This window comes from Sciurus carolinensis, chromosome 4 (genome assembly GCF_902686445.1).
Source record: "Sciurus carolinensis chromosome 4, mSciCar1.2, whole genome shotgun sequence".
Classification (NCBI taxonomy): Eukaryota; Metazoa; Chordata; class Mammalia; order Rodentia; family Sciuridae; genus Sciurus; species Sciurus carolinensis.
Window position 1 is genome coordinate 12,501,984 of NC_062216.1, and position 23,977 is coordinate 12,525,960.

General features: G+C 45.2%; 1 protein-coding gene across 1 annotated transcript in view; it reads right to left on the reverse strand.

Annotated features, from left to right (window-relative positions):
• Positions 1-23,977, reverse strand: part of Dock5 (dedicator of cytokinesis 5) — a 192,991-nt gene that overhangs the window by 38,876 nt on the left and 130,138 nt on the right. The window contains exons 22-31 of the mRNA XM_047548434.1: positions 22,740-22,874; positions 20,464-20,575; positions 19,546-19,616; positions 18,855-18,961; positions 16,938-17,074; positions 14,546-14,641; positions 9,070-9,168; positions 6,193-6,287; positions 4,723-4,801; positions 2,807-2,907 (exon numbers count right to left, since the gene is read on the reverse strand). Of these exons, the coding sequence (XP_047404390.1) occupies positions 2,807-2,907; positions 4,723-4,801; positions 6,193-6,287; positions 9,070-9,168; positions 14,546-14,641; positions 16,938-17,074; positions 18,855-18,961; positions 19,546-19,616; positions 20,464-20,575; positions 22,740-22,874 (1,032 nt within the window). The remainder of the gene's footprint in view (positions 1-2,806; positions 2,908-4,722; positions 4,802-6,192; positions 6,288-9,069; positions 9,169-14,545; positions 14,642-16,937; positions 17,075-18,854; positions 18,962-19,545; positions 19,617-20,463; positions 20,576-22,739; positions 22,875-23,977) is intronic.

A 23,977-nucleotide genomic window follows, 5' to 3' on the forward strand; every position in this document is an offset into this window, starting at 1 on the left:
GAACTCACAGCCATGGAGGAGAGTGTTTAATGATGAAGGGAACGAGGGGGATAAAATCTGTGTCTGTGCCCCTTTCGTCACACATAAGGCAGGGGCACTGTGAGAGAGGAGGACCGTACCTAAATAAGCCTCAAAAGAGAAGTGAACCCCATGGAGGACCGAGGACTTAAACAACCGAAGGAACCAAAAGCAAATGCTGAAAAATTACTAAGAAGGTGAGCTGAGCCAGGAGCGGTGACCCACACCCAACATGAACTAACAGGGAGACTGTGACTGAGGGGTGGCTTCCACAGGGATGTGAGGGGGCTTGCAAACAGGTTGGGGTGTATGCTCACGCTGGAGGGTAATGCACCAGCCTGTTCTTCAAAGTTCTCACCCTGCCGAGTGGCATTATCGGTGTGGGCAAGAGCCCCAGAAGGGGGACACCCAGGCCCTGGGGGGAAACCAAAGCTTACTGCGCGGATATTCGTACAGCTCATTGGCAGATTCCCTTTATCTGTGGTTTGGAAATTTCACGGAGGTATGATGGGAAAGCCACGTCTACAAAGCCTCCTCGGCCTCGGTGGCACTGGCCTCGCATGACTCCTGGGTGAGTCAGGTGATCCTTGGGGGCAGGTCCATCGCCTGGAACTCTTTTCAAGAATTCTTACGCCTGAGGCTGCCCCACCCCACAGACCACAGCAGAGGCTGGGGGCTGGGAACATGGAAATGGGGTAGGTCACAGCGGACGGTGCAGATGTTCGAGGAACACCAGGTTTACAGATCACCCTGCGGTGAGTCGCTGCTCACACTACCTTAGTCACGCTACGGTCGCCCCGAACATGTTTATTTAAACTCCTCCTCTGGAAATGCCTTCAGAAGACAGCATAGCTTTTCCTTTTTTTAGTGGTGTATTGTAATTATACATAGTAGTGGAACTCAATGTAATGTATTTGTACATAACATAAAGTTGGTCATTTTGATCTCTAGCAAGAAGCCACTATTTAAAAAAAAAATCATATTTAAAAATTTCTGTTACTATCCCATTTAACAAAATGCTTAATCTTATTTATTTATTTTTTTTTTCCGGTGCTGGGGATTGAACCCAGGGCCTTGTGCTTGTGAGGTAAGCGCTCTACCAACTGAGCTAACACCCCAGTCCAACCTTGTTTTATTATTAAAGTGAGGTGAGCCTATGTCATCAAGATTTGGGATTTAACAGACAAGAAGTAACCACTATTTCTGTTGCTTCATACTATTGTTGATCCTACTTCAAGAGAGCTTGAAACAAATCTTTACATTTCTATAACTTTAATATAATTGGTTTTATTCTCCAAATTTTGTATTTGCCCATATACACACATATTTTTACATGGGTTATATTCACATATATTCCTTTGACCAAAATCAGAATCATTAATCCTAACCATTTTTTTCTCCTCATCAGACTTGCAATCAAGTACCGACACTTATAATCACTGAATCAAAATCAAATCCATCCCTTAAAGAAGTTACACTGCTACACAAGATAGTCTCAAGAAAGTGATCAAGGGATGGAAAACGGTATCTTTAATAAGTGTTTCCCCTGGGAGAGATCTACTAAACAGGCCATCCTGTAACTTGTCTTTCTTTTTGTGCTAGGGATGGAACCCAGGGGTGCTCTACCACTAAGTTGCACCCCTAGCTGTTTTTATTTTTATTTTTTTAATATTTTGTTTCAGTAGTAGGTAGACATAATACCTTTATTTTATTTTTATGTGGTGCCGAGGATTGAACCCAGGGCCTCACACATGCTAGGTGAGCGCTCTACCACTGAGCCACAACCCCAGCCCTGTTTTTATTTTTTAATTGAGATAGAGTCTTGGTAAGTTGCCCAAGTTGGCCTTGAGCTTGTGATCCTCCTGCCTCAGCCTCCTGAGTCACTGGGATTACAGGGCATGAGTCATCACGTCTATCTTCTATTTTTATTTTTTAAAGCATAGTCCTATTGGATTTGGTGGCACACATCTGGAATCCCAGCAACTCAGGAGGCTGATGAGTTTGAGGCCAGTCTCAGCAATTTAGTGTGATTCTGTTTCAAAACTTAAAAAATTTAAAAACAAAGGGCTGGGGATGTAGGTTAGAGGCAGAATGCTCCTGGGTTCTATCCCCAGTACTACCAAAAAAAAAAACAAAAACAACCCCAAAACACAGTCACAGTTGTTTAGGGAGGAACTAGAAATACAAAAATGTTAAATAATTTGCCTAAAATCCTGGATAATCCAACCAGGGGAAATGGACCTAAAATTTCAAATTCGTTAAATAATAAATGCTGCAAGTTATTTTTAAACTACACTGCCTTTGCATTTCCAGGAACTCTGAAACAGACCTGAGATGAATGCAATGAAACCCGTCCCTAAATCTCCCACACGCCTGGACATGATTCCATTCTGAATTCCAAGCCAGAAATCTGGAATTTCCTGGCTTCTCTGCTGAAGTGACAGAGCAAGGTGACTGTGCCAAAGGGGTTGGCTTTGTGAAGTGGAAGGAGGCACTGCACCTGCAATTCGGATGAGCTGCCAGCAGATGGCAGCTGTTCCGGGGCCCAGGAGGACACTGGGCACCTCTCCAGGCAGATTCCACAGGAAGCATGAGATGACTGATGGGAATGTGAGAAAAAAAAATGTGACCTGGGGGAATCTGGGGGAATCTGAGGTATTAAGTGACTAAGACCTACCTCACCACTAGCATGGGTAGTCACTGAACACTTTCTGCAACACCCAAAGTACAGCTCTGAACGTACAAGAAGTGCCTTTCCCATCTCCGCCAAGTTTAGAAGGACACTTACTTTTTTACAATTTTGTTGCGCTTGGCTTGTGAGAAGGTTTCCAGCTGAAGGGATTCATGGGTGAGAAATGCTACTGCCAAATGGAAGTAGTTGTTCCAGAGCTGTTCGACATTATGTGAACAAAAAGAAATGGAAAATAACATTCATGAGGGTCATACTAAAACAGGCACATGGTAGAGAGTCACTAACCAGGGATTCATGAAAAAATGAAATCCGCAGGACTTTTAGTTCTCTCTTGGGTTTCATTTATTCCATCCTAAAAGTACTGAGTTAATAGTAAGCTTCCCGCCACCCATCCAAACTCAAATTTTATATTCTTGTTTACTCCTGGGATAAAGAAAAGTACTGCCAAGAAGTGCACCTATTTATAGTAGGGGGTTTGGCAACATGTATCAAAAGCCCTAAAATTGTGCCAAACGTTTGAACTTGCAAATATTTTCAAGACTTCTTCCTGACAAAATAACTATGGATAGTTAAAAGTATTTAAAACAAGGAAGGTCATTACAGTGCTATTTAACCTAACAGAAAATGGAAACAACCTAAATGTTTTCAGGAAGAATCTGGTTAAATAAATCAGGGACCAGTCATGTAATGGACTGTATTCGGCTATTAAAACTGTTGTGAAAATATTTAACAGCATTGAAAAAAATCACAGATCATGAATAAGAGTAAAGAAAACAGATTAACAGGTTCCAGAGAACTGCATAGCTCGATTCTTTTTTGGCATGTGTGTGTATATATATAAATGTAAGGAAATAAGTCTATATATATACACACGCACATATGTATCTACTTATATAGATGAACATGCCTATGTGTATATCCTTACGACTTTCCATGTTAAAAATTCTACAGATACAAAAAGGCACAAGACACAGAAAAATTACATCACCAACAAAACACACTCTGGAACACAAACTCTACCAGAGCTGGGACTTGAGCCTTCGCCAGGGACGAGAACATGTAAATACTCCCAGTATTGGTTGGACAAAGGAATGAATGCTTTACAACTACTGGGGACTTCCAACTAGTGCACAAACAAATTAAAAATGACAACAGAAGAGAGCACATTCAACTGCTCTCTAGGACTGAACCCACTTGCAGATGGGGAGTTGTCCAAGTGCATTTTTGCAACCAGATATGCTTGGGTAAGTTTGTGCGTACATACATAGGATCAACACCAAAATGTCAACAGCCCCCTTATCCATGATTTTGTCTTCTGAGGTTTCAGTACCCTCAGCTAACCATGGTCCCAAAATGTTAATATTTATCTTGACTCTCAAGAAGAGAAACCACACTCACATAACTTGTATTACAGTATACTGTTATCATTGTTGTATTTTACATTATTTTTGTTAATCTCTTACTGTGCCTAATTTATAAATTAAATTTTATCATAGGTATGTATGTACAGGAAAAAAACATGGTTATCTATAGGGTTCGGTACTCTGTGGCTTCAGGCATCCCCTGGTGGCCATGGAATAAATCCCCTGCAGAGAAGGGAGATTATTGCATTTATATATATATTTTTTTAATTTATATATTTATCTATATGCAGTGCTGAGAATCAAACCCAGGGCCTCGCACATGCCAGGCAAGTGCTCTACTGCTGAGCCCCAGTCCCAGCGCCTACATTTATATTTTTGACTTTCTTATTTTTGCATAGCTTTATTTTCTCAGTATTACTTCTTTACATTTTTTTTTATGTGTGCTCCTTTTCTAGAAAGAAGAAAAAGCCCCATCTTACTGCAGTTGGAGGACAAGGTGACAGGAATGTGCCCCTTAGGAAAAGAGAAAACACACGAAACCTTTCCCCTGTGACCGTGAGGGAATCTGAGGCGACCCTTTCCTGCTTGAAACAGTTCTGTTGCTATGGCTGAGAAGTCCAGGGACTTCCAGCTGGGTCGGAGGCTTACCTGAAGTTCAAAGCTTGCCTGATCCATGAAGAGTCTTGTAAGAACTTCAGTAAACTGATTGATAGCACGGAGAAAAACCCTGGGGAGGAAAGCACCAGATAAGGAAGGCAACTCTGCCCTTGGAGACACTTTCCCCCTACCTTAAAATAAAGCCACACCATCCGAGACTTGGCAAGAAAAGACTGTCTGATCTACTAGTGTCCTCTGAAGCCAACAACAGGGCACAGTCTGCGAAGTTCAGTTTTACCAACTGACTGAAGAGCTTCGGCAATGCAGCACAGTTCAGCTAGCTGAGGTCGGAGCTGAGGTGACATGCAGGTGGCCTGGGTCCCTGAGTGGGCAATTCATACTCTGTGATGATGCTTCTATGCCTTTATTACTTTTTGATATTGGGGATTGAGGCCAGGGGTGTTTTACCACTGAGTCCCAGCCCCAGCCCTTTTTATTTTTTATTTTGAGGTAGGATCTTGCTAAGCTGCTGAGGCTGACCTTCAACTTGCCTCAGCCTCCCAGGTTGCTGGGATTCCAGGTGTGCACTACCATGCCCAGAGATACTTCTCTTTTAGAGCCTAGGGCTTCTGAGGCCACCTTCCCTCTAATCTGCATACAGTTGGGAAGGCTTTTTCTATAAAGACATCAGGACCACGTGGGGGGTTAACAGTAATAGTCATAAAACTGATTTGTCATACTTAGCTCATTAAGAAAATGGGGAAGTTCTTTTACTCTAACACATCTCTGGTTCATTTCACTTCTATTCAACAAGGGTCTGTTGTGAGCCAGCATCTGCAATACACAGTTCCCAGTCTTCAAAGGGTCACAACAGTGACAGGGGAAACTCAAACGTCTGCCTTGAGCTGTGATCCAACAGAGAACGTGAAATTCCATGAGAGGGTTTCAAAGGGGTACGAGCATCCATGGCGGAGAAGACGATAGCCGGGCCAGAAAGGCCTGTGCTGGAGGTAATGGTCTCCGGGGATGGGAGGGAGGCTGAGGGGCCATGGGGAGGACACTGCAGGCGGAAGAAGCCTCCAAGGCAAAGCAGAGCGCATGCTTAGGACCCAGGAGTAGGTCTGGATGGAGCCCAGGCAGGTCACAGGCATGGGGAAGCTATGGAAGGCACAGCTGGAAAATCAGGATGAGGGGCCAAGTGGAGCTCCTGACAGACGCATGCAGAGTGGATGCTGGGGTTCAGCAGGAGAGTGGTGAGCAGACCCCTCCACACAGAAGACAGCAGAGATCCTGAATGGAGCGATTTTGCACCCAGGTGAAATGGAGCTCCTGACACAGATGTCAGGAGCAGAGGCGATTGGGCGTGATCAGGACAGGATGGCGCAGAACAGATGTCAGGATCACAGAAGCGGGGAGATCCTGACTTCAGAGATGGGAGTGAGCAGGCGGACCAGCACTTCCCAGAGTCCTCAGGGCAGATGGGGCAGAGTCAGAGCCTCTGGGTCGGCCGCGGCTTCTTACCTGCTCTGCGTCATGTTCATGACCATCCAATCTTTGGCATAGACGTTCTTTCCAATCAGATCCTTGAACATGATAAAAGTTTCCATGAGGAAGTCCTGCAGGGAAGGAAGGAGGGACAGTTGGGAAGATGGTTCCTTTCACAGCTGTTCTTCCAGTGTGTGGACAGAAGGACCCGTCCCGCCTGGTCCCACAGTCACCGCCTGTTCACCCGGGGTTGAGGGACAATGACACATTCTCAGAACAGGCTACCATACGACTTGATTTTTGCACTGCATGATTCTATAGGGAAAACAAGGACAAAAAAATTGTCCACATCCGAGGCCGACACAAATGAAGTGACTTGCCCGAGACCAGAGAAACCAGGAAGCAGGAGAGCTGCCGAGAATGGCGGACTATGGACCCCATGTTCACGGCTCTTGTTTCTCCTTAGTCCTCATCTGTCACATGCTCTCCTACTTAAAAATAAATCGACAACTGTGAGAAAATGGATACTTGTGACAAATCTGGGTTCAGTTCTTCCTTGTCCTGGTTGGAACAGAACAGAAGCACGGCACCAAGTAGCAGTTAGGATCCTTCCAACTGCATAGATGTTGTCACGTGCAGCCTGGAAGAAGGGTCCTGCGTGCCCCCAAAGGAGATGGTAACAGTGGCTCACACGAGGACTGTGATACTGTGATACTGTCACAACGGATAACCGATAATTATGTACACAGAGCACAGAGCTCTTCTCATCCAAAGGCGGCTGTGAGCAAAGAAGGAATAAAAAAACAGCCATCAGGCTGAAAAAGCAAAGCTATCCAGTTCTTTTTTTTTTTTTTTTTTCGGTGCTGGGGGTTGAACCCAGGGCCTTGTGCTTGCGAGGCAAACACTCTACCAACTGAGCTATATCCCCAGCCCGCTATCCAGTTCTGAAAGCACTTCTAAGAGATCAATTTAGACCTTCTCCACTGGGATCCACGAAAATCCAGCCTGCATTCTCTGGCACTGACCCACAAGTCCCACCTTAGTCCTGCCCTATGAAGTACGCTGCACAGCAGTAAGAATGTGGTGCTTGGCAGGTCCGAGGCCTCTGTTCTATTTCTTTTTATTTTTCTTTTTTTGGTACTGGGAATGAACCCTGAGGCACTTAACCACTGAGCCCTTTTCTGTACTTTATTTAGAGACGGGTCTCACTGAGTTGCTGAGGATGGTTTTGAACTTGGAATCCTCCTGCTTCAGCCTCCCGAGCTACTGGGATTACAGGCCACCAACACATCCAGCTATTTCTAGATACTTTTCTAAGACCTTGGTTAATCTGCTAATTTCCTATAATTCAGATGTCAGTTGGCACACAGCAGGATTGATTCTGGCAGAAGTCTTGCTGTCTTTTTATCTTATTTTTTGCTAAGGTTAGATATTGAACCCACAGGCTGGGACGCACCAGGCAAGTGCTCCACCACTGAGCTACATACCAGCCTCATCTTGCTGCACTTGATTTGATCTTCTGGTATGAAAATGAGTCAGACTGATCTACCAGTTTTGGAATTTTCCATGAGTTTACCATTTTTTTCACCATATATGTTAAGTGTTTCCACCCAGTTGCTAAGCATTCTGTTATTCTTGTTTTGTTCAAATAAATAAGAATTCGTGGTGAGGAAGGATAAAATGGAGATGCCAGTTATCGGCATCTGACAGTCTACACCCAGCTCTTGGTAATCGCTTCATAAAGGGAGAATCCTGAGACCACCTGCTGTCCCCCACTGCCAACCGTTCCATGGGAATTACCCAGAAGGCAGCAGGAGGGAGACAGGACAGTCACTGGGAGGGAGAGGCCATGCTCTGTGGGTAGCTGGGCCACTGAGACCTGAGGGCGCAGGTCAGTTGCCTCCTTTCTCTAGCCAGGCCTACCCACCTCTTGGAGTTAACGACCCTCTTTAATTAGATAATCTCGGGGAAGAGCTTGCCCTCCTCTGGCACACAGGAGGTAAAGCCCGGTCTCTTCCTACTTAAGCATGGAGTCAAGCTGTTTCTGAATTTAGAATGTCCTACCTGCTTTCTGAAGAAAATTTGAGGGAAAAAAAAATCACCAAAATATTTGTTGATTTTATCTTATATTCCAATAATAAAATTATTATTATAAATAGTCACTTTGTGTGTGTGTGTTCCCAGAAAACTATTTTAACAGGCAATAAAATTTGAAGTTCATATAATTTTCATGTATCACAAAATATCACTTTACTTTTTTTCCCCCCAATCATTTAAAAATATAAAACATTCTTAGCTTAAGAACTACACAAAATAGACAGCAACCGGGTTGAGTCCTTGGGCTTTTGTTTTGCTCCCAAGACCACATGGCTAAAAGTGGTGGATCCTAGCTTCAGGTTCAGGGATCAAAACTCAAGGGATCTGAAATTCAGCTCCTACCTCAGCCCCTTATTTTATAAAAATGTATGGCTATTGAAGAATTGAATTCATAAGGCAAAAGAATTTAAGACTGCGTAGTAATCAAAGGAGAATACTGGATATCCTTTCAATGGAAGCTGGTGCCTCCAGTGGTTACCTGGAGAGGTAAAACCTATTACTATATAATCATGGTGGGTAGTCAGAATTGAAACCTGAGGGCTCTCGCTAAACCCCAGTGATTAAGGTGGTGTGTGATGACTCTCAGGTGCCTGTCCTGCATTCTTCTTCACCTCCACCAAGGAAGGGAGCAAGAATCAACTGTCCTTTTCTTAAGCGTTGTGGACAGCCACAGAGCCCTGGGGGTGGGTGGGAGGAGAAACCCTGGTCTTGTGAGGCTCAGTATCTGTTATTTATTTACGGATGCATGTATGTGTATACATATTTTCCAAATATAAGAAGTCTTCAAGTTACCAGGACCCAGTGAAGATGACTTACAATGATGTCCTGCCTGGTTTTGAAAGTGCTGATGTAGTGGTTATAGTGGGTGTCGTCCATTTGCCGCAGGATGGCGATCATGCAAGCCACGAAGCTGCCCTGCAGGGGGAAGAAACGACAATCTGAGACTCCTCAGACCACTAAATGACCCAGCAAGTTGAGGACACCCTGGACTTCGGTTTTTCCGACCCCACGACCTCTGACCCTACTGAACTGGAAACAAGCTGCTTCCCAACGTCCAAGGACGCTTGGTTTGGGATTTCTGCTTCCCGCTACCTCCTTCCAGGTGGAGCCGGAGAAATGGAAGGCCTCGGGCTCCCATCAGCACCTACAGCTTGCAGCATCCTGAAGGTCAAGGGACACTAATGTAAGATCTCAGCTGGATTACCAACTCATGGTAGCACCTTAGGGGACGTTTTCTTGCTGAGCCTGGGTTGTAGTACAGCAGTCCGTGGAGAAATGTCGGAAAGACTTAATCAGTTAAACAAATCCGAATGTGCAGGAAGACTAGTAAGAAAAAGAGAGGGACGGGCTGAGCATTCCTCACTTGAAAATATGAGGAGTTTTGAAGTTTGGATCCCTCCGGAATTTGGATTTTCTGATTTGGTATTCTCCACCAGTAGAGTCTATGCAACTGGTTCAAAATGCAAAACCAAAACCAAAACCAAACTCAACCTGAAGCATTTTTGGTCCCAGGCATTTCCAATAAGGGGCAGTCAACCTGTGGCAAAGCTGAGTGGAGGGGCGGGGAGGACAGGAAAGGAAAGCTCCCTGCACCCAAACGCCATTTCTCCTCCAGCCAGTGACCCGAGCCTGTGATCCACAGAACTGTGCACCTGTCTGGAGAAAGGTAAAGGACAGCTTCGCCGCTAACCTTATCTATCTGTGACTCACCGCTGCAGGTGCTTTCCCTGGGGTCAGGTGAATTAGAATCACAGGTTTAATTTTCTAGCCAGAAGCAAATATTTAGGGGCACCAAGGCTGCCTGAGTATACCTCTCTCTGAATGGGTATGTCCTACACTCTTTGGCTTAAAACCATTGATTTTTCTAATTATAATGTAACAAACTTTTCCTACTAAGGTTTTTGATATATATATGTCAAATTATCATTTACTTTGCATACATATCAGTGTCTAAAGTCACTTTTCTCTCCAAGTCCTTGCCTGCTTTGGGTACTAGATTTAACCTCAATTTTTGTTAACTTGCATTTCCCCTGTTCTGCATTAAAAGTTCTATCCACATGTTGTTTTGCTATTTATTTTTCTCAGTTTGCTTTTTGTTCATATTCCTTACTCATCTTCCTATCAAAATAATATCTTTTTCTTAGTGGCTTGTAATGTCTTTATATATTAAGGCTCTTACCACTTGTTATGAATTATAAATAATTTTTACAGGTCAGTACTTGACATTTTAATCTGCACATATATTTTCACACATCGGATTTTAAATTTTTTATGTAGTAAAATCTTTTTTTTTCCTTTTCGATTTTTTAAAATTCAAGAATTCCTTTTCCAGTAAGATTAGGTACACATTCATTTATATTTTCCTCCAACTACTTTATGATTTAACTTTTAAAGCTAAACCCTTCATTCCATTTGACATTTAATTTGAATAAAGATAATAAAAGTTCATAAATTTTTTCCAAATTTTTAATTAGTTTTCCAAATCATATTGATTACAAATCTTTACTTTCTTTACTGAAATGTAATAGAATTCTCCTATAATCAAAGGTCTACTTTGAAATTCTTTTGGTTCTGTTCTGTTGGGCTCTGCTGTATGAGTCCATTATTATTTTAATCACTGTTTTCCAATCTGACAGGTAAGTCACCCATTATCACTTCTACTTGGCAATTCTTTTGTCTTGATCACATTTATTTTTACTATCATATTATGGTGACTCAATCAAACAGAATTTTTCTTTACAATCTCTAAACAGGTACCATTGCTACAGACAAAAGCCAATGAATATTGCCTGAGTATTTTAAAACAGATATTTGGTAAACTGTTGGTTAGTTTTATTAGAATTTCAGTTATTTCCCTTCAGTTCCTAGGTATGTTGGACACTTCAGTTACAAAGAACAATTATGATCATTATATTCCTCTTTCCAGTGTTTATATTTAACATTCATTCCTTGCCCTCATGACACTGATTAGAAATTACAGAAAAATGCTTCACAATGGGGTTGAGATGGAACATTTTGATTCTCCTTTTGATGACCATGACTATTAGGATGCCTAATTTCATGTTCAAACATTTCTGCCTCTTCTTAATTTGGAAGAAATAATGCATTCGTCATGTACCATTTGGGTATCTATGGAGAGAATCATAAGACTTTTTTCTTTTCATTGAATTGAGGTGTTTTGTTAATGTGCCAGGCATGGTGGTATATGCCTTTAATCTCAGCTAGCTGGGAGTCTAAGGCAGGAGGATCGCAAGTTCAAGACCAGCCTGGGTAACTTAGTGAAACCTTGCCTTAAAAAAAGAGAAATGGGCTGGGGATGTAGCTCAGTGGTAGAGTGCACTTTGTTCAATCCCCAGTACTGCAAAACATAAAATTAAAAAAATATATATATATACATATTATATATATATATATATAGTTAATATACTAATGTATAACCATTTTAATACCCAAAACAAATTGTATTAAACTGTGCATATTCTTTTGCATATTTCACTGATTGTGTCTGTGTCTCATTGTATGTATCTTCTCACTTTTCTTCCAGGGTTCATCTTTCTCAAACTTTTTTTTTTTTAAAATACATTACTAAGATGTTTATTCTATGTCAGAATGGTGCTTTCTAGTGTTCACAAGCTAGAGTTTCAATATCTTTCTCAATTGTATGCATCTCTTTGGGCCTCTGGGTATCTCCATCCTCCAAGGATCTAGATTGTTCCCCTCCCTTCATCTTACTTCAACAGAAGGCTGGCAGGGATGCTGGCTTCTTCATCACCAAATCCTACCCTCTCTCCAAGCACAGAGCCAAAGTTCTCAAGGTAGTTTTAAAAATATGGGGAACTACACGTGTGGCCCACCCTCCCCAAAGCAGCAGCTGTGAAGGTGAATTTAAATGTAGACTTGTTATCTGTAAGTGAACATGTCATTTCCTAAGCACAGTTAGCAATCTGCCCTTTTTTTTTTCCTTTTAAAAACTTTATTTTGCCCTTCTTTATATGTGTTCTTTGAGTGTGTGATAAAAATGTCTTGGTAACAGCCAGCCATGGTGGATCCTGTGTCTTTTCTTTAAATTTCACAGAATTTACAAAATACTCCAAGCAAACAATTGGAGCATTATTCTAATGGTCCTTCAACCCCCTTTTCTTCTTCTCAATCAGTGATTTTAGTAACTTATGAAAGGATTATTGAAGCAATGCTGTTAATATTCTCAACTTCCACTTTTACGCACATAAATGATTCAACTTGTTTTCTCGATGTTGCTGTTGTTGTTATTATTAGTAGTATTTTGGTACCGGGGATTGGACCCAGGAACACTTAACTACTGAGCCACATCCCCAGTCCCTTTTTGTATTTTATTTAGAAACAGGGTCTTGCTAAGTTGCTGAGGCTGGCTTTGAACACGCGATCCTCTTGCCTCAGCCTCTGGAGGCATGGAGATTACAGGCATGTGTCCTCGCGCCCAGCTCTCAATGTTATTTTTACCTTCTAATAGTAGATGAGGAGACAGATCAGTCAAGCACACATTTTGTTTTTGTTTAAGTAATTAACTGCGTCATCAGGTCCCAAATGAAGAGTAACTCACAGATTTGGAGATTCCTTCTCTCTTCCTGTGCACTGTATTTTTTGTTACTGTTGTTGTTTTCCCTCCCAGGGCAGAGGATTAAATCCAGGGCATTCTACCACTGAGCTCCCTCCCCTGCCCATTTTATTTTGAGACAGGGTCTTCCTAGATTGCTGAGGCTGGCCTCCAGCTTGCGATCCTCTCTGCGGCTTGGTCGTGCACCACGGTGCCCCTCACTCTGCTGGGAGATGAGGTTCTGCTCTTACCTCTGGAAGTGAGAGTCTTGATTTTACATGTACACGTCTTCAGTCTCCCTGTGCCTTTCTACAGGAACCCCTGGATCTTGGGATCTCAGACCGGAGAGCCAGGATTAGCCCAGACAAATGCTAATCCTTTCCTTCAAGGTCTGGATTCGCTCACCATGTTATGGAGTAGCTTCTGTTTTAACTGCTTCACTCACTGCTCTTTCTCTTACCTGGGTCACTTCCCACCCCCACTGGACTCCTACAGGGCCCGTCTCAGGGTTTCTGACCTGTCTCTGCTCTGCTTGAAGGCCTTTCCCAGGGAGTCACATGGCTATTCTTGCACCTTCTTCAAGTATTTTTTTTTGGGGGGGGTGGAGGGAGGGTACCAGGGATTGAACTCAGGGGCACTTGACCACTGAACCACATCCCCAGTCCTGTTTTGTATTTTATTTGGAGACAGGGTCTCACTGAGTTGCTTAGCACCTCCCTTTTGCTGAGGCTGGCTTTGAACTCCTGGCTCAGCCTCCCAAGCGAGTGCTGGGATTACAGGGTGTGCCACTGTGCCTGGCAGGGAGGCAGTTCTTAATCATATTACTTAAATCTGTGCCTCCTTCCCCTGACGTCCTTTATTCTGCTCCATGTCTTTCTCCAAGTGCTTGTGTCCTTCTAAGAGACACTGTGCAGTTTATTTTGTCTTGTCATTACTGCTCGAATAGAGGGTGCTCACAGGCAGCCTCCTTTTTATCTGTTCTCTTCACACATACATCACAGTGTCTAGAAGAGTGCTTGGTTTATAGATTTTTTCTCTTCTTTTTGAGCACTGGGGATTGAACCCAGGGGCAACCTACCACTGAACTACATCCCTATCCCTTTTATTTTTTATTTTGAGACAGGTCCTTGTTGCCCAGGCTGGCCTTGAACTTGTGATCCTCCTGCCTCAGCCCCTCCCAAGTCACTAAGATTATAAGCACTAGCCACAGTGCCCAGCGGCTTACAGATTCTTCATAAATGAATAGTTTTTACTTACAAAAGCAATTTGAGGTAGTTCTTAACCCTATGTCCTCTAATTAAAATCTAACTCTAACTTTAGCTTTTAATATAGTGAAAAGATGATGCTTCATTTTAATGCTGATCTCACTTGGTCTTTCAACAACCATCTCTGGTCTCAATTATACTTTTTATTGACATCCATTCAGGCACTGTAGATGGAACCTGAGGCCTTTCTAAAAGCATACTTAACACAAGTTCTTTAAAACATTAGTCTTTTTACTGGATGTAAAAGCTGCTTGTGGTTTTCTACTGAGGGAAAACAACTGATCATGGAATAAAAAAATCCTTGTCAGAAGAGAACTCTGCTCAGGGTTGTAACCAATCAACCATGACGCACAGGCCCGTGTGAAATTTGTCTGAAGCCACTGGTCCCCCTAGGCAGGCAGGACATAGGGAAGCAGCAGTGGCCACAAGGGGGGTCCATAGGAGAGACACTCACGATGTGGGGAGACTGTCGGCTCATCCCGATCACCGTCCGGTTGATCCTTCTCAGCAGCCGCTCCATGATCAGCTGTATGTGCATTGCCGTGGGGCCCTGAGGGGGAATCACAGTGTGACCCCAGGTCTGCTGACTCAGGTTTGCTCTTCTCAAAGGGACCGCAGACAGAGGACTCTTTTCCCTAAAAAGCAATCTCTTCTCCAAAAGGGTAAACGGAGCCACAGAATAATACATAACTTTACAAAGCAAATCAAGTGAAAAGAATTGGATCATTTAAAAGATAAATGTGGGTGCAGGGATGGGTGCCCCCCTAAACCATGATGGCTCCCGTGCACTGTGGTCACAGACAGCTCGAGGGAGCCCCATCAGCACGAAGTGCTTGGTTCTGCGGCTGAGCAGGACTCCCAGGACAATCAGACACTTGGGCAGTGACAGGCAAAGACGCAAAGTTCCCGACACCTTCCACGTGGGGCAAAACCCCAAGGAAACGCCAGCAAGGGTTTGTCAGGAAGTGAACCTGGGTGTCCTCCTTGAAGCCTAAAGGTCCAATGGGACCAGGAGATGGGTCTCTGGGAGGCAATTAAGGTCACAGGAGGTCATGAGGGTGGGGTCCTAGCACTCCCGCTCGCTCACGCACACAAGCTCTTTGTCTTTGGCCGTGTGCACCCGCTGAGGAAATGCCACGTGGGCGTGCAGGGAGGAGACAGCCACCCGCAAGCGGAGAAGAGCGAGTGCCCTCCCAGAACGTCACGGTGCCCACGGCCTGGCCCCAGACCTTCAGCTTCCAGAGCTGCAAGAACACACACTTCTGTGGCTTAAGGTCGCTGTGGTCTGCAGTGGGAGACTGAGAAGACGCGTAGGATTTAGCCTCGTGTCATGTGTGACTGAGTCACTACTCAACCTCGCGAGCATTAGTTCTCAGAGCTGCACAAGGTGAAAAGTAAGTTTCCTCACAGGAATCACTTGTGCCGATGGACGCAACAGAGCCTGCTAACTGCATCCTGCTCTCCGCTTCCTTCCCTGGCCCTAATTAGATGTCGCGCCCACCTGGTGCCAAACTACCCGGATCCAACTTGACCTTGCGGAGCCTTTATTCATGCTTGCTTCCTGACAAATATTTTAAAACTCCTGCTAAATGCTTAAATAAGTGAATCATCACTATGGACTTTTTTTCCTGCTTGTTAACATTTTAATATTTTTAAAAATACTGAACTTGTGAATTGTGTATCTTCAAGGTTTACACTGTGATGATCTGATACAGATACATGTTGTGAGACTGTGGCGACTACAGTGAAATGAGGTAATGCCTCCATCTCTATCCGCTAGACGACATTCCCAGAACTGTTCATCTCATGAATGAAAGTTTGCTTCCTCGGACCAACGTCTCCCCAGTCCCCAGCCCCAGCTGCAGCCCCACCCCGGTAATCACTATTCTCGTCTTTGCATCTGTGGGTTCCACTCTTTCAGTGACCCCATAGGTGACATCATGCAGCACTGTCCACCCCCACGTGCATTTTCATCCAAGTATTAGTATCTTCAGCTTTCCCGCCCTCCTTGCTTTTCATTTCCCTGCTTCTCCTTTCTCTGGGTAAAACTGACTCCTAAAACCTGCCTTTCCTGGGGATGCTGCCTTCACGGCCTCGTACACAGCTTCTCCTCGCCGTAGACCTAACGAGGTGCGCAAGCCACGTGCTGGGCTCTGGCTGGGGTCGGGAAAACGAGTGGGGCCCACAGAGATGTACGCTCAGGAGTGGAGATGAGGCGAGGATAACATAGGCAGGGCCTGGAAGTCAGCTCCAGGAGGGCAGGGGCCTCGCCCCGGCAGTCCTCCAGCCTGTTCCATGGGCCTGCGTAGGCCTTGGGCTGGGCTGTGGCTAGGATATGGGAAACCCAGGAGGTTCGGCCTCACATCCTGGAGGCTGGGGCTGGGGGTGAGGAGGACAATCACAGAGGAACCGCAATTTCCACCAGGCTCCAGAGAAAGCCACAGTGTCAGAGAGAATATGGGAACAGAAGTTCTCAGAAGCACAGGGATGTCTACCATAGTGTCAGGCTCAAGGGTGGAGGACAGAGCTTTCTGCAGAGAAACAAATTCTCACTGGGTCTTGGCAGAAATGAACAGAGTTCTTGAGAGGTGCTGTAGGGACGCCAGGGGTCGGCCAACTGGGCAAGCTGGGAAGATCAGCCAGTGGCGTTCCTGGCTGCGAGTTGACCCCGCTTGGACCTAGATGTGTATAGAAAGCTCTGGTTTCTCTAGGCACCTCTAAAATGGGCACCACTGGGCCCAGGAGCTGTGTTCTAAACCACCAGAGACTAGAAGGACATGGAGTCCCTCTTGCCAGTACAAAGGGACCCGTGGAGGCATGTGCCATGTCAAGGCGACTGGACTCACCACGTCCTTCCTGTCCAGCACCTCCAGGATGCTGCTCAGAAGCTGCGAGCTGGCCTCGTGGTCAGGCTTGCTCGAGTGATCATCCAACTGGCCGCTGAGTTGGTCGGTCAGCAGCGGCAGCAGCACGTCTCTGCACTCTGAGGGAGAACACGCAGCGGCTCACACGGGGCAAGGCTACCTCCCAACCGCCATCTCTTCCCAGGTCTCTCTGCCTGTCCCCAGCGCTCTTGGGACCAGCCCCGCAGGAATGGAGTCCCTCTAGGCCACTGAGCAGCACAAGACTTTAGGCATGGAACTTCAGCCTTGCCCCAGGATTATACGTCACGAAATACCCCTGCCACAGGGGTACGGGCGGCTTTTGCACCACGCTTAAATCATTTAACAGTTCTCTAGCCTCACTTGTCATCTACCTCTTTCTTGGTGTGCAGACTGAACACATGCTAAGCACACGCTCTACCACTGAGCCACACCCCAGCCCTCTAGCTTTCTAAATGCCAGCTTGACACACAAAAGCAAGTCAGACAGTTTTTTTTTTGACCTAATGGAGAAAATTGACTATAAAATTCCTAAGCACTGAGTTTTCCTGCTACATTTCTAGTACATTCCATCCATGTCTTTGCAGGCATATGGCTTACAGAAATTAGGGTGTGATTTATTGTCTTCCCTCTAGGGTCTTCATTGTGATGAGACTAGGGTCTCCAGATGCTATAGTGACTGTCAGCAGTGAGCCTATGTCCTCTCATTGGTCCTGTCCAGTGACCAGCTTGCTCTTACACTCACACACCTGCCTTTATTGTCTCAGTTATCCTTTCTGTGTCCTTAGAAGCAGAGCTTGTCACTGCTCATCAGGAAGTTTAGTAATATTTTGTTTTTTACTCAAGAATGTTCACTAGCTTTCTGAAGGCATTAGCCCAGCCTCCAACTATGTCCTGAAAACTTGTAAAATATCCAAGCACAGAATAATGGGGTCAGAAAATATCAGTCAAAATAGGCTACTGATGTCATCTAATCCAAACCATTCCTTCCACTGAGACAGAAGCTGAGATGAGAGGAAGTCTCTCATTTATGCCAAGTTCCATAACCAGTCAGGGACAAGGCCAGGAGGGTTCTCCCACCAACACTCCACTCAACTTTTCTAATTTCTGAGGAGGTTTCTAGAAAGGCACTAGACATACCTAACACCAAGGACCTCCCTGACCTTGTGGCAGCTTCAAAAGAAGCTCCCACAGCTGCCCACTCCATCCAACAAGTCTTGGGTTTCTGAGGAAGAACCAGGTATTGGACCCCCTCCTCCTATCAGCCTGGGATAGGAGCACAGTGGCTCAGATGAGCTGGCTGCATACACCATTCTACTTAAGAGACGCATTTCATCAGTGTCCATTCCCTGTGGGATGCTGGTCATTAACTTCCCCATTAAAAAAAAAAAAAAAGCTCCAATTGACAGCGTTGGCCAATCTCTGTGGTGTAAATACTTCCACCATGGTCAGCTCCCAACTAACACTATCACAACATCACTGAACACAGAATGGAGAGGGAACCACACCATCAGCTCTCCTGAGTCATGATGAGTGGGATTCGGCACAGTGCCACATCGCTGCCTGTCCTGCCCCTGGTTTGTGACTTGATGTACCAAGTACAGGTCAAGCATGAATTCCTTTAAAGGAATCACCAGCTTTCTGCTTGCCTGTCAATTTCTGGGGTTCTTCTTTGGAGGACAAAGTTTTCTAATAAATGAACCCCTTGCTGATTGCTCTAATTAAAGAGCAAACACAATTGTGCTCTTTTAGTAACTGTTAAGGATACTAAGCTAACTTTAGTTTCTTAAAACTGGACTCCCAGGAGATACTTAAGAACCACAAACTGGCAAGGATGCTACTGACTGGTCCTCGGGACGTCGTGGGCTGGGTGGAGACTCACCCGACTGCTGGAAGAGACCGCTCTCGACCATCTTGGTCATGCAGGTAAGCTTCTGGCGAACTAACTGGTTGTCAGGAATGCTCTGGATGAACTTGCAGAAGAGCACGCTGCAAGAGAAGCCCCAGCGTCAGTTCTCTCACTCTGCCAAGTGACAGGCATCATCACAAGTGTCTCCTCCCCTCCAAGACCTGGGTGTGGAGAAGCTTACTGGAAAATCCCCCTAGAGACCTGGCAGTGTCGCTGCGGCCTGCCTTCCTGCTTCCCAGGGGGCCCTGCCTTGAGCTGACTCTGCCGCCACTGCCCAAGAACCTCCACTCCCACCTCCTGCTTCCAGGCCTGCCTCCACGCTCAGCTTTTGCAAAATATCTTTCCTGGCTACCTCCACTCCAGTCTCAACTGCAACACGACTCTGCATTCCTGGGGTGCTAGTTACAGGGCTGGAAGCACGTTATTATGTACTTTCTTTCATAGTTAATTTTCTGTCTGCATGTCTTGCTGCCCCGAAGAGAGTGCAAACTGCTCTCTGGGGCAGGCTTTGCGTGTTCTTTCACATCTTCCACAGAAATGAGTGCAAAAGGTGCTCGGTTAATACTTGGAGAAAAAGAAAAGCATGTGCAAGGGCTCAGGCCCTGGCCAAGCAGGAGGGCTGCTTCTCTGTCAGTCAAGAAACAAATGGTTTTTTGTTATTTACCTGAGCTCAGTGGGATCAAACACAAGTTTGACATCATTGATTATGCTCGGGAGGTACTTCAAAGCAGCCCCCTGTAAGAAAACACCAAAGGCAAATTCAGTTGCCAAGTAAGACAAATGCAGAATTTACTGCTCCCCCCAACACCCCCGCCACCAGTGCTGAGGACTAAACCCAGGCTCTTGTTCACACTAGGCAAGCAAGTTCTCTACCACCAGGCTGCACCCCCAGCCCAGAATCTACTGCTTGATCCCAGGAAGAAAGGGCTGTGCTTGCATCTCAGTTAGGGAACTGGACACAGATGCCCCTGCAACCAAGGGAAAGCTGATGTAGCTAATCACGACCTCCTAAAATCCTTCTCCTGAAAACGCAGGAGGTACAGCCCTTATCTTCACAACCAGCAGGCACCATCCATTGGGAATCCATTTTTCTATCCAAGGAGGTAGTTAAATTCTTCAAGTCTCCAGTACAAAGTTGCCATCAAGAACAAGGAATAAATAATCAAGTTCAAATTAGAATCTTCACGGATTATGTATTTGACATTTAAAAAAAAAAAAAACAAAACTGCTGCTGATGAAGATGATGGTGACTTTGTACTTCTGGGAGCAAAGGGGACTAAGAATAGAAAACCTGAAACAGCATTAGGATCTGTGTGCTGAAATCAGGGTCAAACAGTGGTTGTAACTGCCAATCAAGGGATGTCTAAGCAGGTAGCTTGACTTTGGCAAACTGATATTTGAAGATATAAGTGTACCTAAAGTTAAATGTGCACGTTTCCCATTACTTTCTGTAATAGCTACTACTAAAATCCATAAGCTATGCATGATTCATTTCCTTCCTCTCCCACCATGATCAGTTCCACGTTGTCGGACCCTCTTCACCCATGGCCTGAAGCGTTACCTATGAAGACACCATGCTGACCTTGATCTTGACAGCTTCCTCCAGAGGCCTGTCCATGAGCATATTGAAAGAGAGAAATAACTGTCGGATTGAGTTATTAAATTCATCTCCATCTTCGCTCTGACCATAAAATCTTAACAGGAAAAAGAGAAAAGCAGTCAGATTTTTCCATCTTTAGAAGAAATTTTAAAATAGATTTTTGGACTCAAAAACCAACACTGGAGGTCAGGCCGCACGGGTCATCACCTCAAATTATACAGAAAGACTTCATGGTTTCAAAGGGACCAGGAGTCAGCCCAACAGCCTGAAAAGACATTACCACCTGAACAAGAGCAGAGTAGTAATTTTTTTTTTTTTTTTTTTTGCGGTGCTGGGGATCGAACCCAGGACCTTGTACTTGCAAGGCAAGCACTCTACCGACTGAGCTATCTCCCCAGTCCCAGAGTAGTAATTTTAAGTAAAGTCCTAACTCAAGGCTTTCTAGTAGGTCAGTGAGGATCAGTCAATTGGTAAGGATTCCCCAGCAGCTGTCTGGAGGGCTCCATGCTGGTGGTTTGTGGACATTTCCTATAGGAAAGGGACAGCAGCCACTCTGCCTGATGTAGCAGGTGAGCCCTGCATCCCTGTCTTCCTCAGCTCATAAGTACAATATCCAGCAGGTAGGGGACCCCCAGCAAAGTTCCCTCACCTGCCTCGGCTCTTCCCAGCACACCTCCTTTCCCTCCACGTCTCCCCCTCATCTCACCTCAATCATAAGAGCTGAGGTTTCAGACAACGGGTGGAGAAGCTCCTCAACCCAGAAAGGTTCTGAGCCCAGTCTGGCCTATAACAACAATTAAGGTCCCTTTGGTCCACCGCACTGCCCACACGGACGCTGACCTGCTCTACCCGAGGGCCTCTGACCTCACTGACATATCCTTGCCTTGATTAAGGTGCTCCACCTGTCTTCATCAGACCTGTATATCAACTCAGGAGTTGGCTCTTTCTCCTGAGTAGAAATGAAGAGGTCTTTGAGCAATTTCCCAGAAACACCAAAGTCCCAAATGGTAGTGTATGTGCCCCTATGCTGGGTGGCAACCTTTTGGCTCAGGAGTAGGGATGATGAGTTCTGAACTTTATACGCACGCTGAAACACATGCCTACATGCACGAATATATTTAAACTAGTCTCCTTCATGCACCCATACACAGTGAGCACCCCAATCTGAAGATTCAAAATCCAAAACCTTTTGAGTGCCAATAGGATGCCATATGAACAGAGTTCCACACCTCATGGATGGGTTGCAGTCAAAATGCAGCACACTAAAAATACTGTATAAAATCACCTTCAGGTGCATGCAGAAGGGCTATATGAAACATCCATGAATTTTGTGTCCTATTCCCAAGAAAGCTCAGTATGCATATGCGAAAATTCTAAAATTCTAAAAAATCTGAAATCTGAAACACTTCTGATCCCAACCAACTACTTTGAATAAGGGCTACTTCTATAGTCCCCTCTAGAAATTTATTCAATCAGAGGGTAGTTGGTAATTCTTAATTCACCCACTTGGCAGAACTAGAAAAGAAATTTATTTGCAAGTTAGTCCCCAAAGTATCTCAAAATTAAAACAATACCTAAAGCAGAACACTCTGGATCTTCCTGCTGGCTCTCAGCATTTCAAGTATCAGCAAATAGCACAGCTGCCCACTCCAAACCTCAGGGTTATCTGTGGTCCTTCCTTTTCCCTCATGATCCCATCAAACCCAACAGCAAGCTGAGGCTCCTCCTCCCACATTCGTCCACCCCCTCCACCTGCACCTAGGATAGAGTCACAGCGTCCCACACCTGAACCCCAAAGGTCGATTAGGTGCTCACTCACTTTTGCTCTTAGGCTTCCATAATCCATTTTCCACAAAGCAGATGATATGATCATTTAAAACAAGCAGGATTTTATTACTTCTCTAACTGAAGTTCCCCAGTGCTTCCTACCACCCTTGGAATAAAACCCAAGCTTCCCTGCTACAGGCACCCGCCCCTGCTGGAGATGCCATCCTCAGCGGAGGCTTCTAGCAAGCAGCACGCTTAGCCACTGCATCCCCGAGGGCTGCTGTCACTACAAACTCAGGGTTTTGCTGATGTAAAGGGACGTCCCATGGACCTTCTCCAAGGGCCTCATGATCCATCTCCACCTTCAGCTCTGAAGTTTGGAAATCTGGCAGTTCTGAGATCTAAGTGGTCCCAGAGTCAAACGTGAGGAGTAAGGGGGACACATGGAGAGAGCAGGGACAGTTTCGACATCTTAGCAGGGTGACCATTACCTCAGGTAGAGCACGCGAGACTGGATGATGAACCTGAACAAGTACTTCAAGGCTTTCAGAGCAGCGAAAAGCAGTTCGGTCTTGCTGGAGTCATCGGCATTAGCCACATAGAAGTTCAGTACCTTGGAGAGTTTCCTTAAAAAAGCGGGAAAAGAAAAATTAAGTTGGCTGGCAACAGGGTGCTCTGAGGCCTGCAAGGGAAGGTGGCAGAGTGGGACGCAGTCACTCCCTCCCGCTTTAAGCTGTCACTCCCACCACGTCCTCTGGAGGATGCCCGGGACGGGCAGACTAACACCTTTGCAAATTAGTTTCCTCATACGTGGTTCAGGTTTGGACTTCCCTTTGGCTTAGAAATACTGAAAGATTCCTTTCCTTCTGTGAGATTAAAAAGAAGAATCTAGAAATGAAAAGGTAGAAAGGTTTCAAATTATGGTGCTATTTTAATCTGGCATATAAGACGGACATGTTCAAAGGCTCCTGTGAAGGAGAGATGCTGCCGGTCTAAGGTGGTCACCTTATAAGCGAATTCCTTCCAGTCTGTCCCAACACTCTGAGATCCATAAACATGGTGCCAGATGGAAACTTCTGTGTGTGGGGAGTGGAGTTCAACCCGACTCTCCGCACATGACAAAACTCTTCTGGGATTTTAGACTGCTCATCATGTCTTTCTGGAGTCTTTGGACTACGGAAGGTCTTGATCCTGTGCTAACTCAGACTTTTTAGGGTGCTGATATTCTGAGCTTTCCTTCTGGGAGTCTCTGATATTTCCCAAACTAGCACAAAATCCAAAGGAAGCAAGCAGAATCAATCAAGTGTTGCAAATAAGCCCAGATTACTACTGCGGGAAGGTCTCATTTGGCTCACTGTAATTGGGATCTACTGAGAACAGTCCTGACTTCAGTGAGGACTTGGAAGGTGAAAGAACATGACTGCTGGTGAACCTACCACCTCCCCATCCAGGGGGATAATAACCATCACGTTAGCTGATAACTATGCTATTTGACACTGCCTTTATGCAACCTGTGTTTCTGTGCCTCCATCTTGTTTGGCTTAGAAATACCACCAAGGATCAAAGATCTGATGTGATACATCAGTCAGCAGCAATTGACAGGATCTGGCACAAGCTACTGTCCAAAACACTGTTCACCAATCTGGTGACATTCCTGCTGCTATTCGTTGCGTCACTCTGCACAATAAGTGGAAATCAAGGAAGTGGCAGGTGACAGGCCACATTCAAA